Source organism: Carcharodon carcharias, chromosome 4, assembly GCF_017639515.1.
Source record: "Carcharodon carcharias isolate sCarCar2 chromosome 4, sCarCar2.pri, whole genome shotgun sequence".
In the NCBI taxonomy this organism is placed as follows: domain Eukaryota; kingdom Metazoa; phylum Chordata; class Chondrichthyes; order Lamniformes; family Lamnidae; genus Carcharodon; species Carcharodon carcharias.
In genome coordinates, this window is record NC_054470.1 from 163,153,350 (window position 1) to 163,172,645 (window position 19,296).

General features: G+C 39.5%; 1 protein-coding gene across 1 annotated transcript in view; it reads right to left on the reverse strand.

The window, feature by feature from the left end:
• LOC121277138 (homer protein homolog 1-like) overlaps positions 1-19,296 on the reverse strand; it is an 88,444-nt gene that overhangs the window by 18,084 nt on the left and 51,064 nt on the right. The window contains exons 6-8 of the mRNA XM_041186201.1: positions 15,211-15,367; positions 10,486-10,596; positions 5,317-5,397 (exon numbers count right to left, since the gene is read on the reverse strand). Of these exons, the coding sequence (XP_041042135.1) occupies positions 5,317-5,397; positions 10,486-10,596; positions 15,211-15,367 (349 nt within the window). The remainder of the gene's footprint in view (positions 1-5,316; positions 5,398-10,485; positions 10,597-15,210; positions 15,368-19,296) is intronic.

Sequence of the window (19,296 nt, forward strand, 5' to 3'; positions counted from 1 at the left end):
GTTGGAGGAGGATAGGGGATTAGCAAAGGAAACATTGTAGTTGAGCCTGAAGCTTACAGAGGAATGTTTATAGAATTATGCTAGCTTGTACAGGAGCCTGGTTTCAGTTGCACCTCGATTATCGTGTTCACTTCTGAGTTTCAGTACTATATATAAAAAAGGACATTGAAACACTGGAGAAAGTGCAGATTATAAAGATGGAACCAGAATGAGGAGAAATTACATTTAGTCAGTGATTTGTGTGGAACTTGCTACTTCAGGATGTGATTGAGGCAAATAGCTTAAATACTTTCAAAAGGGAACTAGAAAAGGGAATATAAAGATATGCTGACAGGCTGAGATAAAAGGAACAGAAGATTTATGTGCAATATAAACACAAACATGGACTAGTTGGGTGAATGGCCTGTTCCTGCACTGTATTTTTGATGTAATTTTTTATTATATAAATGAGGGTTTCACCAGCAGAATGGTTAAACTGGGAGAAAGAGGTGTTAATGCTATCAAACTGGGAGCAGGCTGTCTCTGTATGGAGACAAAAAGTCAGTTCAGAGTTGAGCAGGACTCCAAGGCTGTGAACTGATTGGTTAAGCCTGGGGGGGGCAATGGGGTCCCTGCTGAAGATGGAGACAATTGCATCAGTCTTCCCAACATTCACGTCTAGGAAGTTATGGCCCAATTAATACTGGACAGCAAAGTCTGACAGCACAAAAGTTGATCAAAAAAATGAGTGGTAGAGCTTAGTGCCACTGATGTATGTGTCTACAGATTATGTCGATCAGGAACAGCATAAGTTCTACTGGCTACAAGTCAATAGAGTGAAATAATACTAGGCTTGTCCATCACTCTTTATTCCAAATTACACTTTTAAAAGCAAGCAATTTGACTTATCTACAGGCGGAGTTACCTTGAGTTTTTCCATATACTCATACATAATTTCCAAGGAAGCATACCACCAACTGTTTTCCTCATTGCCAAAGATAGGGGTATATTTTCTTGTTCCTATGACAGGGTGTATTGGATCACCTGGGTACAGTGCTTAGAACAGCAGTGTGCATATAAGGGGGCCCACCTAACTCCATATCCTACAATATAAATAGACCAATTGCCTTTCCAGAGTAGGAAATTTCTCCAAATGATGAAGAATAAAATAGCTATCCATAGTCAACTTAATGCTGCTATTCTCTACAATGTATTTTTTTTAAAAATTAAACCCTCCTGAAGACTTCACAGTATTATGCACGTGCACCTAATGCAAACAGCGAGAAAAAAACTTCAGACCACACTACAGGTTTGTAAATGTTTATTGAGACAGTGCAGCAAGACAATCTCTCCAGAAATGAGAAGTTCAGTCCCTCATGTTTTTAAAAAAACGTTAACTGGCTGAGGCTCGAGTCATTGGCTTTACATTCTAATGACTCTCCCACTGAAGTGGGATGCTTTTCTTCTGCATACACTACATTCAAATCCAAGGACCATGTTAGTTTTGTTTTGAACTCCGAGGTCATCCTAAGGAAAAGCCTTCAAGCTTTCTTTCAAAAATCACTGTTCAAAACCTCCTTTATTCTTTGTCAAAAATCAATTGCTTTAGTTTCTCTCAAGTTAGGAACAAAGGCGAACACTCAGCTGAAAAGGTCAGGCCAGCCATAAGCTTTGCAGAAAACTAACTGCTTTTTTAAATCTACTTTTTGAAATCATTCTCAATTAAAATAGCAACATTTTAGAAAACAAAATCTAGTCAAACATGTTCATTTTGTTCAACAACAGCTTAACTATTCTCATTATGCACTAGATTACATTATGCATTTAAAACATACATCAAGTATTTACCATTAAGACTTACAAAAGTACTTGAAGGTTTCAATTTTACACTTGTTTTTAAAATATAAAAGGCTCCTTAAAAACATTATGAGGTTCAGTCTGCCTTGGTTCCCAAGCCAATCAATTTAGTTTTAATATCTTTACTGCCCAGTCCATTTGTTCCTAGATGCTTGGTCTTGGTGATAACAGCAAAGGTAAACATCATTATCCACTGTAGCAAGAATCTCAGAAAGCAAGCCATTGCAGTCTACCACAGGAACCAGAGGCTAGCAGAAGGGTACAATCATTTTGCCTGTTGCCAGTAGATAGTTGTACAGTTGGCCAAAAGTGAATTTCTTCTTTGTTTCAAACCAAATTTAACTTCGTCCGTTCAGCAACATGAATATAAGGCTACCGTGTGTAATGTACTAAACAAATCACAAACTTCATATTTCATGTAGAAGCGAAGTAAGTGGTGTCAGTCATGGTGTTGCCATTCCGTATCCACGCGAGCCTTTAAGTTTCTCTCATCAAAAAAAGTATGGGCTGCTGCATTGTCATTGGCTTGTAGCATTTTCTCCAGCAATAACTACACATCCTGTTAGAAACTCTTGTTTTTGCAACTCTATTTTGCACTGCAGCTGCAGGCAAGTCTCTTTGGAACTTGCAATTATCTGGTTGTTGTAGTAACATTGATGCTGGAAAGGCTTTGCATACCTTTGATATGCTTTTCTTTTTTAGCAGGAGTGTTTTAGTAAGTTCTATCACTGAAGTTCAGAAAAAAGTACACCAATTTCTTGCACACTATACAGTTGTTATTGCCGAATACAATTGGAATTCAGATAACTTGCTATCCACTCCTGTTACCAATTTTGAACTCTCATTTAGCAGAATTGAAGTCCATATCAACAACTGTTTCCATTCTCTACTTTGAATATTTTTAGTCCCAACCTTCAAGCAACTTTAGGCTTAACAATTAGCAAAGGCTCCAGTGTTAGCACTTAAGCAACTTCAAAACCACTTGAAACACCCAGCATGTGGAGTGCCCAATTACTTCACGCAAAATGTCTCATCCATTACAAAATGGAGAAACCTAGTTCCAGATTCAAGAGATGATTCAAACAGCACAGCAGGACAGTCAGAATACATCTTAGAATATGGAGCTATTGTTTCCTGGATCTCATTGTTGTTTTGTTTTTAAGTTCATTGATAACAGCCTTGCACAACTTTTAAATAATTCCACTTTTATAAATTAGCCAGAGTCAGAACTTAAGATAACCAAACTTCAAATCTTCCTTCATACTTCCAGGCAAATTTGCTAGTCTGTGATCTTTCAAAGCAAATAGCTTCTATACTCAAGACCAAAAGTTAGCTCTCATGTAGCTTTGGGCATGCATTCTGAATACAGACCTGGACCAAGGTTTCTTGAAGTTTGAGTTATCCAAGTGCAATCTTAACAGCTTAATGAGTTACAATACAAACTAGGTTTCAAAGTTATAAATATAGAAGAATATTAAAAATTACAAGAATAAAAATGAAACTAACATCAATAGTTACTATATTGCTCTATTTGCTCTATATAGAATGCGTTTAGGAAACCAGAAAATGTGCGTACTTTGTATTTGCTATATTGTTCTATTTTGGTCCTGAATACAGGGTAAGAAAAGAAATGGAAAGCACAGAACAATTTCAGACAACACATAGCAGAATCTACCTTTATTGCTCTTTCTTGAAAGAAAGGGCTTTAAATTAGCACCATTTTGGGTTAGTGATATAAGCAGGGTGAAGGATGCTTGGCAATAAAAGCAGTGACCCTTCAAATCTTTCTTCCAATATGAGGGCTTATGAAATCTTTTCCTCAGACATTTTTTATTATGTAATTCGTGGTAGATTGATCAGTCTACATGTTGTCTGAAGTAGCTTGGCAAGCTTGAGTAGACAGCCTTTCTCAAGTGGCATAGGTGCTGTAGAGCTCAAGATTTGCTTGCATTTCGTCAAGAATGCCTTCCCTAACTATAAGTATACAGAGCTGGTATCAGCAACTGGAAGAACAAAGATCTAGAAAGCTATTTAATTGCAATAAGGATACTGGCTTACTTTAGAAACAAAAGCATTCTTTAAAGAATGGACAGAAAGTGGAAGCTACTATAACCAAACAACCACAAGAACACCTACATTCCTTTAATGGAACTGCATTCCAAGAAAACTATCGCTAGCTGGCACTGAGCAAAAAAAAAAGGGGGAGAAAAAAATTGTTCATTTATAATAAGCATTCACAACTTAAAATTGGAGAAACTGACATTACTCTGAAAGTGCAAGAAATAGATAAGGTCAGCACACGGTATGTCCCAGAGTCAAAAAGTTGGTCAAAAGCTATCTTGGATTAAAAAAAGTTCCTGAACTTTAAGATGGGCCTGAATGCCCCTAAGGTTTTGGTCCTATGAATTTACGATCTTGAGTTTAGAGGCTGCTGCCTCATTTAACAGAAATGGCATTGGCTTTTCTGTATTCACAAGACTTTTTTTTGCAAGAATTTTGGAAGGGTTTCTGGAAACTGAAGTTTAGCTTCATCTAACTTCCTCAAACTGCATTCCAAGTTGTAGTACATGCTCTGCCATAAAAGAACTAACCCCTTTCTACAGTCATTTCACCACAGAGCACCTACTATATCTTGCACAAGTAAGACCCTTACCCACTGCCAAGAACGATTATAGATAGCACCTATTCATGAATAACAAGGGTGAAATTATGCTGTCAGTGTTCGAAAATGGTTTCATTAATGTTAAGAACACAATAGGGCATACCGTGTCCATAGTCAATACTCTTACCCCTTAGGATTCAGAGCTGATTAATTTAAAACACACAAAAAAGATATGGGTCAAAAGGCTACCAGTAGTGGATTATAAACAGATGAATGCAATGACTGCACACTAGTTGCTGATTCTGCCAACTGCTGCTCATGTGCTTCACTTTCCAAATCCAGGCCATCTTGCATAACACGAAAAAATTAAATTGTAGGCAACTGGAAGTTCCAGTTCTGCCCCCTTGAAATTATTTAGTGCATTATAAAACTCTCCAAGCAATGTTTGCATTTCACAAGCACTACCAAAGAATGGTGATTTTTGGAAAAAGGCTTCAGCCCACAGACACATTTGGTGGAATATTGAAGATCAATATTTGCCATTTAGTTAATGACATACATCCTACATCAGTGTCTCCATTGACAGGAGATGCAATGCAGGATCAAGTATTTTTGACCCCCATTCTTCCCTACAACCTCAGTCTTCCTTGATAAAGGAAGCACAATCATCTTGGAATGTTATTACATGGTTAACAGAAGGCACTATTGATTGTTTAGAAATTTATATTGAGCAATAGAAAAAATTTATAATCTGGATAGTGCACACTTCTGACTAAAAGAGGTATAATACAGTAGATGGCAGAAGTCAGGATCTATAGGGAAGTAACACACGAATGACCAAGAAATCTGAATGGTGGTGGATCAGCTGTAACACCTACCTGTAATTGCTGTGACAGTGTGTCCCTCTGTGCTTCCAGCTCCTTAGCGCCTTCAATGTCCTTCTTCAGTCGCTCAATTTCCTAAAAAGGGATGTTAGCATCAGTGATCATATTAAAAAGTGGTTAAGCCAAGTCAACATGCTGGTGCCTGCACTAGTAATCATTTTCTGAAGATTCAATTTTCTCTGTAAAGAACTGTATTTTTATTTCTTACTGCTTGCAAGAGTCAAATATTCTAAAATTAGACTGGTAATGGGAGGAATTAACGTGAAGCAAATTTTAATAAGCAGAAACTTTCACCAAATAATTTTGGCAAACTATACTATCCTTTTGTTATAGATTTTGGAGTATGCACCCAGATCTTGCATGCAAATGGTATTTAACCCATTCTTTATTTGGTTGCTAGCACTCATACTTCTGAATTACAATGCTGTTTTTGTTCCAGTTCTATTCCTAGACTTGGATGCAATCTTGGTCTACAAAATGGCGCTGTATTCTGGAAGTGTTGTAATGCCATTCTTCAAAGTCAACTAAGGCCCTACACTTCTGTTTGCGTGGCTCAGATGGAATTAAGAGGCCATGTTCTTCAACAAGTAGGAAACCGTCCTTTCAGTGCCATGCCCACGTTGTTCCCTTAATGAGCACCGAAATTAGATTCACCAAGACCTTGCTGTGTGCAAAATGGCTGGCATATTCATTTATATGACAGCAAGCGTACTTCAAAGTAAATTACTGTAACATATAGTGCTATGGCACCTGCAAGATGCTTAATGTGTTATAATTTTGTACTTATATTTCTTTCCCTAATCCCATGGAGTGCTTGCTTTAGAGCAGAATTGTTACTTTTGTAAATATAAAATGTAAGTTAAGTTGCTGTAAGAAATTAAGCTATTAGAACAGATTTCACACCCGATCAATGGGATATGCAAGTAAATGAACATTAGATTACACAGGATATATGTAAACAACGTTACTCAAATGAGTACAAAAGTAAATGCAGCAATTAGTGCACTTTCATCAACGAGTGCAATGTAGAATGTGACAAGATTCTAAAAATCTGAACATTCTATATATATTTATTTGAAAAAAAATTAAAAGTAGATATCAGAAAATAAGGAATAAGGCAAGCAAAGAGAATGTAGGAGAAAACAATTTCAAAAGCATCACAAGAGCAATAAGTTTTTTCAAAAATATACTGAACAAAGAGCATTGTTGGCAATGTGAGACCCCTCATCCTTTACAGGTGAAGTTAATTTCTTAATTAGTTATAGATAAGCTGGAGGAAATGGTTAAGGAGCAACAGATGGAATTTGATGTCATTAGGTGATGCATTTTGGGAAAACAGCAATAAAACTCTGAATGGAAGCAGGCTTGGCACTGTGAAAGAGCAGAGGTTTATGGAACTACAAGTTTACAGAACATTATAGACTCCTGTTTCTCAGGTGAATAAAGCTATAATTTTAATAAAGCCAGAATTTACTGAAAACTTGCACCAGTGTATGCAGAAGTTCCAGGCAATTATGGAGTATTACTATGCCATAATTCCCTGGCATTTTTGCACCATTCCATACAGACACTTACAAAAACAGTTAAAGCAACTCTACCTACCACCCTCCATCAATCAAAATCAATGGTGACCACAAATCTGCCAAATTAATGCTATGTTGATTAAGGCTGCTACAGAATGGCACGAGTGGATTACAGGATTATGCTGGAGGGCTCAGAATCAGTAAATGTTTTCAATTGTTCAGCAGGTTGCCAATATCAAAGATAACTATTTAGCATATTGATATCTTGATCATAAATTTCAGCAGATAAAGACATACAAAGTCACCGCCAACTTTGGTCCTGAAAAGTGTCCAGGCTACTGCAGATTACCTTGGAAGGGCAAGGGGTCTCAAAAATGTGAGCAAGCTAGCTGTTTCACCCTGCTACAACACAGTAAAAACTCTGTGGTACTGTCTACTAACAGAATGTTGCAGTCAAGCTAAAAAGACATTCAGCCTACCACACAAATGAACAATATGGCATGAATTTCAGTGCAGGTGTGATGCCACGCATGTACACCATACATCCCAATGACTCGTGGATCGTATCATCAGCATGACCCTTCGGCTGTTCACAACAGGCAAACCATTGACTGCACCCAACCAGCCCATGCTTGTAAAACTCAAAATTAGATGTGATCCAGCGATTATTTAGCCAGTATTGTCCAATCCCAATTGTGCTAATTACAATAACAGCCAATTTAAGATTCAGTTGGGCTCGCAGTGTGGCTCACTGACTCACTCTATGAGCTTCATATATTTACACACAGGCCTCTGTCCTTTGCAAACAAAAATAACGTCCATGCATTTCACCTTTCTCAACTAAACAAAAACTTAGGGGACAGCCATTCCCTGGTTCATTCCCCATGGGTAATGCCTTGACCAGAGTTGACTTGCCTGATTTGTATTTAAACAAAAATTTCGCAGTTAACTGTTCCCTGGTGCATTCTCCATGGTATTCTCCCTGCCTCTACCAATCAGAGTCCGCTTGGCAACCAATCAGTACCCTCTTCTCATGCACTGTAAATTGCTGTTCCCTTTGAGATTTGGTATTCTTGCATCTGTCCTGATGAATGCAAGGTGAAAAGCTTCGACAGCAAGTCTCTTTTTTCAGCTATACTCAAATATAGATGTACAATAGTTTTATCATTAAACTTTAAATTTTCTGAGTGCGTAATGTTGTCTTGATCTTGAATCCCAAAACAAAAAACAGGGCTGCATTTTATAAATATATAAATCTGGGCCCATATATACAAGCTGTCCCTTAACTCTGCAGTCCCCAACTGTGTATCATTACCGGTTGCAAACCATGCTTAGCACACAAACTCAAACAATATTAAGTCTGTCAGGGAGAATATCTGGCTGTCCAAACATTTATTTACCAAGTCAAAAGCCAACAGTCTTCAATATCTTTATCTGTTTTTAACTCCAAATAGTTAATGAACAGTTACTTTTATGGAAGCATTCAATAAACCCATTGTTCCATTTGTTGTCCATTGTGGTACCTTGTGTATATGTGCTGCTTCTGACTCAACAATAGGCTCAGTGCAGCCTAATCAGTTTTCCAGTAAGTTGTGTCAATTGGACATTGGAGGATCAGGGAGTACAATGGTCTAACTTATGGCATGCAATGCCAATATCACCCTTGGCAATTTTGGACTGATAAGTTCTATGCTTTGAAATAAAATCTAGAATTCTAAAAACCATGAGATCTTAGTGAGACCATATTAAACATTATAGTATTGGGATCCTTATTATGGGAAGGATATTGAGGCTTTAGAATAGTCAGGTAGATAAAGGCAAGGGGACTTCAGGGATAGGGGAATTTTGTGGTTTAAATGTGATTTGTACTATTTGCTGGTGTTGCATAAACTGACATGGAACTAGGTGGGGCAAATAGTCTGTTTCCATGTTGTAATTTCTATGTATTCCTTCAAGTAATTTACTGAATCAAAGAAAAATCAAAGAACACAACAGAAGAACATTTGTCATTTTCTCAATTCAGATTTTATTGTGTTCAGTTATCGCTAACATACTCGGGGCGGAATGTTCTGTGCCCATTGGTGGTGGGCGTGTTTGTCGGTCATTGGAAACTTCATTGTAATACAGATACATATTATAAACCCAGTAAGCTGGAATCATCCCCCCACCCCGGATCATCCGAGTACGCTGGTGTGATTGTACACTGACTTGTTGCACACCGACATGTTTCACAGCTGTACATAAGTGATGTGTACCTGGCGAACAGCAGTTCGCTTGGGATTTTGAGGTTTGTTTACCTACCTTGCTTCGGGCAGCACTCACGGTCATCAGTGCCAGGCTTCACAGGTAGCACCATGTCACTGTTAGGGGGAGCTCACGGGCAGGTCTATACCTACCAGATCAGTCATAAGGAGGGGTTGGCTTTTCAACGACAGCAGGGCTAGGGCTTGCTTGGGGAAGTGGCCTCAGGAAAGGGAAGAAGTTGCAGGATGAGGGCTGTACTGGGGAAGGGGATATCGCAGGGTGTGTGTGGGGGCACCTGTTGATTTGTGCAGGGGGCCTCAAGGTAGTGAGGGCTGAGGAGGCAGTCTCCAGAGATGAGGCCAGATGGAGTTCTGAGGGCGTGAGTGACAGAAAGTGAGTGATGTCATTCCTTGAGCTGGCAGTGAGTGAGATGCCAGTGAATGTGTGATGAGCTTGTGAGTGTGAGAGTTTAGAGTGATGAGATGGTTGCCTTACCCTGACAGCACAGATGAGATCTTTCATCCTCTATTTGCATTGGATGGCTAACCTCTTCTGTGCAGCATTGGCACTGATCACCACTGCCATCACCTACCAAGCTGGAGTAGAGAGATTGCTGGACCTCCTGCAGCCAGAGGACATCATGGTGAGCCTCCAGTGTCCAAAAGGTGTTCCAGGGATGTGTCACTGAATTGGGGGGGGGCTGCAGTCTTCTTGCCTTTCAGGGCCATATCTTCTGTGCAGCAGTCCAGGGCTGGGAGCACGGAGGTGTGTGTGCGCGGCTGCAGTTTAAATATGGCACTTGGCATGATGAAGCGGCGAGGTGACAGCATGGCAGGCAAATGCCATCAAAACAGCTTGTTTCCTGGGAATGTATGATTAATGAGGCGGGATTGGGATGAAACAGTGTGAAAAGCTGCCATTGCGGTGGTTGGATAAGACATTCTTTCTTCCGCCCGCTACCACATTTAGTGAGAATCTGGGGTGATTCCGCCCATCAAATTTAATAGAATAATAATGTACACACCATTTATGAAATGCTTTGAGCTATTCTGACAATGAATTGCACTACGAGTTTCAACAACATGTAGGTAATGTATGCAGATTTGAATTATATATTTGGTGAAAGTAATTTACTTTTTTAGATCTCCTTAGGTATGCATCAAGTATTTTGTTTTACATTTTCATTGTTTGTAAAATGCTCCAAGCAGTGTTGCCACTTATTAAGCCATTTATTCAATGTGATAGAACACCATGTGATTATACATTTATTTGATCAAGCCCACCAGCTTGTTTTTTGTTTGAATTTTTTGAATTTAATTTATAATCATGCACATATTTCTAATGTTCCAACCAATGTCAATAGAGGAAGGTGGAAGAAGATATATTTTGCCCTTACCTCCTCTTTGTCCTTCATCTGTGCCTCTAGTTCTTCTATTGTCCTGTTCAGTTCAGTTTTGTGTGTTTTAAGCACATTTGCCTGCCCACTCAGACATTCAAGTTCAGAAACCTGAATGCAGAAAATCAAAATGAGAAAACATATTTTTCACTGAAATATTAAAGACAGTTATTCCAAAATGTAAAACAAAATAAAAAATAATTTTTTCCTCTCAGATGATCATCTGTTTATGGAATTCTCTTCCCCAGAGAAGAGTGGAAGCTGGGTCATTGAATATATTCAAGGCAGAGTTAGATAGATTTTTGACAGACAAGTGGTTACAGGGGGCAGATATGAAAGTGGAGTTGAGGCCACACTCAGATCAGCCATGATCTTTTCTAATTGTGTAGCTGGGTCACAGGGCAAATCTTGTGACTCGTGTTCTCATATATGGAATTTCAACAGTTTGGACCAAAATTCTAATAAATCACCATGCGCTGGGTTTCTAGGATTCTATATTATAAGGAAAACAGAATCAGTGCAGGCTTTAAAAAATTATATTTTACTGCTACCATTACTACACAAAGTAACACACTTGACCATTTTTAAATCATGTAGAAAACTTAGCTTAGGGGCTTCTGCATCTGGGTTTGTGATAAGGAGAACAAAGGGAAATGAGTTAAAACGGAAGGGAGCCAGTTCATGCACATTTTTCATTAGCCAGATAACTTGATTGTCCTCTGCTCAAATCATTGAGTGAGTTTAATAATTGTTCTCTCTTTTCAACATAACGGATTTCCTTTGCCATTTGCCACTCCAGTTTACTATTATTCAACGCATTAGAACATGTGTATTGTTCCCTCACTCCAGACAAAAAAGCAACAAACTACATTTCACAAACCGGTTTAGCATTTGGGTGCACACCCTCTATTCTTTATGCTGGCAAAATGCTGGAAATACATAGCAGATCACCAACATCTGTAAATGGGGAAAAGGCAGGTTTTGGCATTTTGGGTGTGTTAACTTTATTTCAGTATGTTAAAAAGGTTACACATCCAAAATGTTAAAAGCAGTCTTTCTTTTTTTATCGACTGAATGCAGGGCAGTTCCTGGACCTTGTTTTTGTTTCAAGTTGCTGCTCTTCCTCCCTCAATATCATTCCTGCACTCAACTATATTTTTAGTAGCACATTGGAACTATGCCAGAGGATGATTTGTATTAAACACACTGCTGAAACCGAATAAGGTAAATACTTAACAAAGCACATTTGTTGCTCCAAATGGCAAATTGTATACATTCTAATGGAGTGTAATCAGTACGTACAATTCTGATCAAAATAATAATTGAATTCCCCACCATAAATATGGTAATTAACTATACAAATGTAACTTAAAAATGTAACTATGAAGATCTTGCTATTGTTAGAACTATTTTGTTCATGGTGGGGTGCGGTCGTGAAGAGATGCTAAATCTTACTAATTGTTCAATACTCTAAAGATTACTAACTACTAAAATATATTAAAGAAATTCAAGTAAGCATGTACAAACGCTCCAGCTCAACACAGTTCTCTTCAATATTCTGCCCTATTTATGAGTATAGATTAAATAAAGAAACAATTTCCAGTTAAATATCAGATTGTGTGAATATAAAAAGGACCAAAAACTGCAAAACGATTTCCCATTCATTACACTGGAAAAGATGTTTAAACACAAGGGGGCAGACTCACCAAACTGAAAACCAGACCCTTTTACTTCTTGTTTCCTTGGTAGTCTCCAGTAAATAGTTAACTCGGATCAACAAATAAAACTCGTCCTAATGACATTAGCCATGCAATTTGATACATGTGCCAGCTATACTTTCTGGAATTAGCTGATGGCACGTAAACAAAGTATCGAATTTTAAATTCCTGCTCTACAGCAGGAAACAATTTCTGCTCAAACACTTCACCAATATGCTTAGCAAAGCTGAGCAGCAGCCTGTTCAGTTTATGGCATGAAGTAATCATTCCACATTTTTTACACCAGAAGGAATTTGAGCTATTCACAACAAGATTTGTTCATGAGGACGACAAACAATCCCCCCAGGCACTATACAACACATGTTTACTACTCAGACACTACAATGGTCAAGGTGTATTAAGGTCCACATTCTCCCACAATTCTTGCTCCTGACAGGTCATAAGTTTGCACAATTCTTACATTTAATTCTATGAAAAGATTAAAGCCTTTTGATCATGTATATTTATAATAACTAACTTTAAGACCTGTTTCTACATTTCAAACTAGAAACAAGCTCTCTTCCCGTCAACACTTAGATATTCTTTCACGGGGTGTGGGAGTTGCTGGCTATGCCAGCATTTATTGTACATCTACAATTGCCCCCAAGAATGTGGTGGTGAGCTGTCGCCTTGAACCGTTGCAGTCCATGTGGTGTAGGTACACCCACATTGCTGTTAGGGAGCTCCAGAATTTGATCAAGTGACAGAAGGAACGGTGATATATTTCCAATTCAGGATGGTGGTGTTCCCATGTATCTGCTGCCCTTGTCCTTCTAGGTGGTACAGACTGTGGGTTTGGAAGGTGCTGTCACAGGAGCCTTTGCAAGTTACTGCAGTGCATCTTGTCGATGGTACACACTGCTGCCACAGTGCATCAGTTGTGGTGGGAGTGAATGTCGAAGGCGGATGGAGTGCCAACCAATCGGACTGCTTTGCCTTGGGTTGTAGGTGTTCATGGAGCTGCACTCATCCAGGCAAGTGGAGACTATTCCATCACACTCCTGACTTGTGCCTTGTAGATGGAGGACAGGCTTTGGGGAGTCAGGTGCTGAGTTACTCCCTGCATAATTCCCAGCCTAGTTCAGTTTCTGCTGAACAGTGAATGTTACCTTAACATTCCATTCTAAATGCAAGTCCAATAATGATTCTTGTATACTTTTGTGAAAAGTTTTTTTGATTATTAGCAAAAATGATTAATTCAGCACGAGCACAAAATATTTTGTCCACAGCTGCACTTTGCAGGGGCCACACATTAGTTTGACTCAGGGGCTAGCCATATATTTCAGTACAATAACTTCAATCCACAAGCACAGGAGCTACATGTAAAGTAGGGCACAAGGTCTGGCCTAAGACAAGATTTTTTGAGTGAAAACTTAACCATTTTAAGGATATTACAGCAGCATTATCCAATAGTTAAGCAGTTAGCCCCTTTCCTATCTTGCAAATCATTTCTTACTTCCCAACGTTCTGAAAAATATGTGCACATTGCACGAAAGTGAAACTTCAACTTAGACAAGTGTTTAGAAATAATTTGCATAAGTTATGACCCCCACTTCTTAGTTTATAAAAACACGTTCAATTTCCAGTAGACAGTTCTGTGCTTTTGTGAGGATGAGCTCATCACCCCAGCCCACATGTTAACAATAACACAAGCAGATAAATGTGCAACCTGGTCTGTCAGAATTGACGGCTGGAAACTACTAGAACAACCTTGGAGCTAAATTATCTTCCTCCTCGTTGTATGAAGGCAACTGACTTCCTCACAGCAATACTGTGGACTGGCAATTTAAGCAGTACGGGCAGGGAAGCCAGACCTGCATTTTCCTTTGTTGGAACACCAATGTAAAACACCACTTTACATGTAGCTCCTGTCATAACGCCAATTGCTGTTTAAAAAAAAAATCAAGGGCATGGACTTAATCAATGAAACAGATTTGTGTGCAATAGACACAAGAAGATTTAAAACAAAAACAGAATTACCTGGAAAAACTCAGCAGGTCTGGCAGATAATTCTGCTTTTGTTTTGGATTTCCAGCATCCGCAGTTTTTTGTTTTTTAACAAGAAGATTTACACTGCCATACCATCTTAGTGCAGTAAATTCCCATCAACTATCCATTAATTATTTTAAAAAATGGTCACAAGGCTTTCAGACTCTGTTTCAAGTGACATGAAAGTGCCCAATAATGTCACTCTGACCTGATATCTAACTATTTACTCATCACCTAGATTCCATAATTTACCCTAAAAATGGTGAGGGCCAATGAGGGTCTGCAATGATTCTCTATGGTCTACCAATCTTTATAACTTAGTTAATGTCGTCTATTAAAGGAACAATTTTAATTGGTTTCACATTGAACAATCATACTGTACAGTCCCTCAAATAAGAACGGAAAAACCTTTGAAATGCAGCTTGCAACACTGAACTAGGGAAATGTTTATTTCCTACCCAAGTTTTTTTTTATATAATATCTTCAGATAAAGTCAGGAGCTATCAACTTTAGTCAGATCCTTTAAGGATAAAGAAATCTGTCCTGAGGACTATTCTAAAAGAGGTGCAGCTATGTACAAAATCTGAGATATTGAAGATAGCAACTGCTACTGAAAGTTACTTTTCCAGAGTGCGAACTGCAGTTCTGTCAATTAATCCTAACACTGGAAGGATTTGTATATCTAATTGAGAAATAACTATTAGTCTCACTCAATTACTGATTGGTTGTACAGTCAGACCATGGAGTCTTCACTCACTCTGAAAAATTTAGAACTAGACCTCAAATCTTAAATCAAAATACAAGGCCACTTTGAAACAAACTGATATTCAATGAAATATTTCCGTTACATTTCTAGACATTGATAAGATTAAGTCAGTATACAGAATGTTTCAAATAATTAGACTATAACCTGCCATAACTGTCAATGTGTGCTATTCAACTGGTGGGCAGAAATCATATGCAGTGCATCAATACATACGCGTTTGTGTAGTCGCTCTGCTTCGTCCTGGTAAGCAGTGAGCTGCTGTTTCCACTGTTTAACATTGGCAGTAGACTCCAGTAGTGCTGCTGTAAGTTTAGCATTGTTGGTTTTTAAGGTTGCCAATTCAGACTCCCAATGCTTTCCTATTGTAGTACTGTATAAAAATAAAACAATTTGTTACTATTAAGCATTGTGTAGATTTTGTCACTGGCTTCTTAAAAAAATTCAATCTATTTACATTTTACATTGAGATATCTGTAGCAAATGGTAAATCCGATGTTGGAACATGTTCACTTATTTCCAGTTTCCCCATCACTCCCCCGCCCCCACCCCATAATCTTTCCTGAAGGGACCATCACATGCTGACACCCAACATTCCTTCCTGGCTGCCATGCTACCTAATATTGTAAATTGTTTCCTCTGCGCGGCTCTCCCCATCAAATCCTCCCCTCACAAAACTCACTCTTTGCAAAGTACTGCTGGACTGGCACCTTTATGAGCCTTTCTGACATTCTTGAACATGTTGGCTTCTGGGCATTCTGGCTACAGTAGTCATTATACCTAAACTCTCCATTCTTCGCATTCTGGCCTTGTGCATTCCTTCCTTCAGGCTGTACCTTCAGTTGCTTAGCCTCTACTTTCTGGAGATCCCTCCCTATACCCCTTTACATTGCTTAAGTTACCCTTAAAACTCCACTCTTGGTTAACTCAACATGTCGTCTATTTTCCCTCTTACGTGTTTGGAATGTGGCTGTATTGAAGAGACTATATAAATGCAAGTTGTAATGGATATTCTTAAGAGTGAAGAGTATTTGTGGATCTTCTGCATCTTTCTATATCATTTATCAGCTCTACAGCACATTACAAAGGAGGTGCATAAACTTCCTGTCACAATAACGATGAGCTTGCAAATTCACCATGGTCATTAGCATTTCAATTGGGTCAGGTCAGAAACACCAACTCCTGCAATCTGCCCATCTGTGACCTGAATTCAATGCTGATTTAAAATAAAATCTAGAACTAAGTAGGTCAGTTACAAGAATAAAAGCTACACAATTATTGAATAATGAGTGTGGACCTTACATGACTAGGAGTCACTACACAGGCTTGAAAATAAAACTAGTAAGATTTTGGATGCATTTTATTAAATAAACTTGAACACAATATTGGTTTGATAATACCATTTCCAAGTGTGAAACTTTAAAAAAAAATCTTTTCAATTATTTTATGATCATACACCAACTGCAAAAGAAGTCAACCACCTCCACTGTAACCCTTCTATGCTTTGTTTCCTAAACTTGTCCTGGGTATTTTATAGCCGCTCACTACCTGGTGAAGAGTATTTGTGGATCTTCTCCACCTTCCTATATTATTCCAGCTATACCTGTCTCTTTATGGGGTATGCGGAACATTCCTTGTTCCAGTCCTACTCAGGCCCCCTTCCACAACTCTTTCTCTGGTACATCGATGATTACTTCAGTGCTGCTTCATGCTCTCGTCGGGACTTGGAAAAATGTATTAATTTTGCTTCCAATCTCCACCCCTCCATCATTTTCACGTGGTCCATCTCCGACACTTCCCTTCCCTTCCTTGACCTCTCTGTCTCAATCTCTGGTGATAGACTGTCCACCAATATTCATTACAAGCCTCCTGACTCCCACAGCTACCTCGACTACAGCTCCTCACACCCCACTTCCTGTAAGGACTCCATCCCATTCTCTCAGTTCCTTTGCCTCCGTCGCATCTGTTCTGATGACGCTACCTTTAAAAACAGTTCCTCTGACATGTCCTCCTTCTTCCTTAACCGAGGTTTTCCACCCACGGTCGTTGATAGGGCCCTCAACCGTGTCCGGCCCATCTCCCGCGCATCCGCCCTCACGCCTTCTCCTCCCTCCCAGAAACATGATAGGGTCCCCCTTGTCCTCACTTATCACCCCACCAGCCTCAGCATCTAAAGGATCATCCTCCGCCATTTCCGCCAACTCCAGCATGATGCCACCACCAAACACATCTTCCCTTCACCCCCCACCGCCGTCGGCATTCCATAGGGATCGTTGCCTCCGGGTCCCACCCTGGTCCACTCCTTCATCACCTCCTACTCCTCAACCCCCACCTATGGCACCTCCCCATGCCCACGCAAAAGATGTAACACCTGCCCCTTCACTTCCTCTCTCCTCACTGTCCAAGGGCCCAAACACTCCTTTCAAGTGAAGCAGCATTTCACTTGCATTTCCCCCAACTTAGTCTACTGCATTCATTGCTCCCAATGCGGTCTCCTCTACATTGGAGAGACCAAACGTAAACTGGGCGACCACTTTGCAGAACACTTGAGGTCTGTCGCAAGAATGACCCAAATCTCCCTGTCGCTTGCCATTTTAACACTCCACCCTGCTCTCTTGACCACATGTCTGTCCTTGGCTTGCTGCATTGTTCCAGTGAAGCCCAACGCAAACTGGAGGAACAGCACCTCATCTTCTGACTAGGCACTTTACAGCATTCCGGACTGAATATTGAATTCAACAAATTTAGATCTTGACCTCCCTCCTCCATCCCCATCCCCTTTCTGTTTCTTCCTCCGTCCTTTTGTTTTTTCCAATAATTTATATAGATTTTTCTTTTCCCACCTATTTCCATTATTTTTAAATCTTTTATGCCCTTCCACCCCCACTAGAGCTATACCTTGAGTGCCCTATCATCCATTCTTAATTAGCACATTCGTTTAGATAATATCACCACCTTCAACACCTGTGTTCTTTTGTTCTTTTGTCTGTGTCATCTTTTGATTATCTGCTCCTATCACTGCTTGCTTGTCCTTACAACCACATCACACCCCTCCACTTCTCTCCTCCCACCCAACCCCACCCCCCCAACTTAAACCAGCTTATATTTCACCCCTCTCCTTGGATTCAACCAGTTCTGCTGAAGGGTCATGAGGACTCGAAACGTCAACTCTGTTCTTCTCCGCCGATGCTGCCAGACCTGCTGAGTTTTTCCAGGTAATTCTGTTTTTGTTTTTATTCCTATATTATTAGTCAGTTCTACAGCACAATACAAAGGATATAGGGGACAAAGGGGGGGAAGGGAGGCACTCAGATTTTTGGAGATGTACGGCGTTAAATTCTTAAATTATTCCTTATCCACAGCAATGCTTCACTATTCAAAAAGTGGCAGTGTGACTGCAGAAACAGGTCCCAATCTGACTCAAAAACAGCTCCCCAAGAGTCCATGGGGGAGGCAGATTTGTTGCATTTCTCAACTTCAACATACAAATGCTTGAATAAATATACAGGATTACCTTCGTCATTGCTCATGAATTTTTTCCAGTTTACGAAGCACATTTCTGACATGCTGTGGCCCCATTCAGAAAAGGGGGAGTGTAGCACAACCAAACGGGTCAAGGAGCAAAAACGAGTCTTAAAAAATTAGAACTGAACGAATGAATGACTGTGAAATAAGGAGGGACTTCCTTAGTCAATTCTGGCATGGACAGAAAAACTGTGATGTTAATTGAGAGAAATGTGAATTCATAGGCTATATGAGGAAAAGAAATTGCACTTCTCTAACCAGAATATGTTTTGGCAGCATCAGAATATTATGATCCACCATTGACGGAACATGTTTTGACTTCCTATTTGTAAACCACCACCAAATTGATGTTAGAGTCAATTGGTGACAACAGCCTTAAGTTATATTGAAGGTTAGTCCAGGGTTACACACACAAACACGATGGCATTGGCACGCTCTGTCCACCACTACTTTGTGGAGCCAAATCAGTCAGACAAGTTCCAAGCACACACTATAAGATAGTGGAGGCAACACAACTCCAAGTTTGAAGCTCCAGTGAGGGGATTTTAAGATTGCACAGAAGGATATAAAACCAATGGTAGGTTTTGTGAAATAAAAACAGCAAATGCTAGAAAAACTCAGCAGGTTTGACAGCATCTGTGGAGTGAGAAACAGTGCCGACATTTCAAGTTCATATGATTCATCTTCAGAGGTAGGTTTTGTGTTTCTCTCCTCTTATATTTGCTACAATATCTTTTAGCAGTTTAAAGTGGCCTTTGCAATGGAAGCAAAATGGCT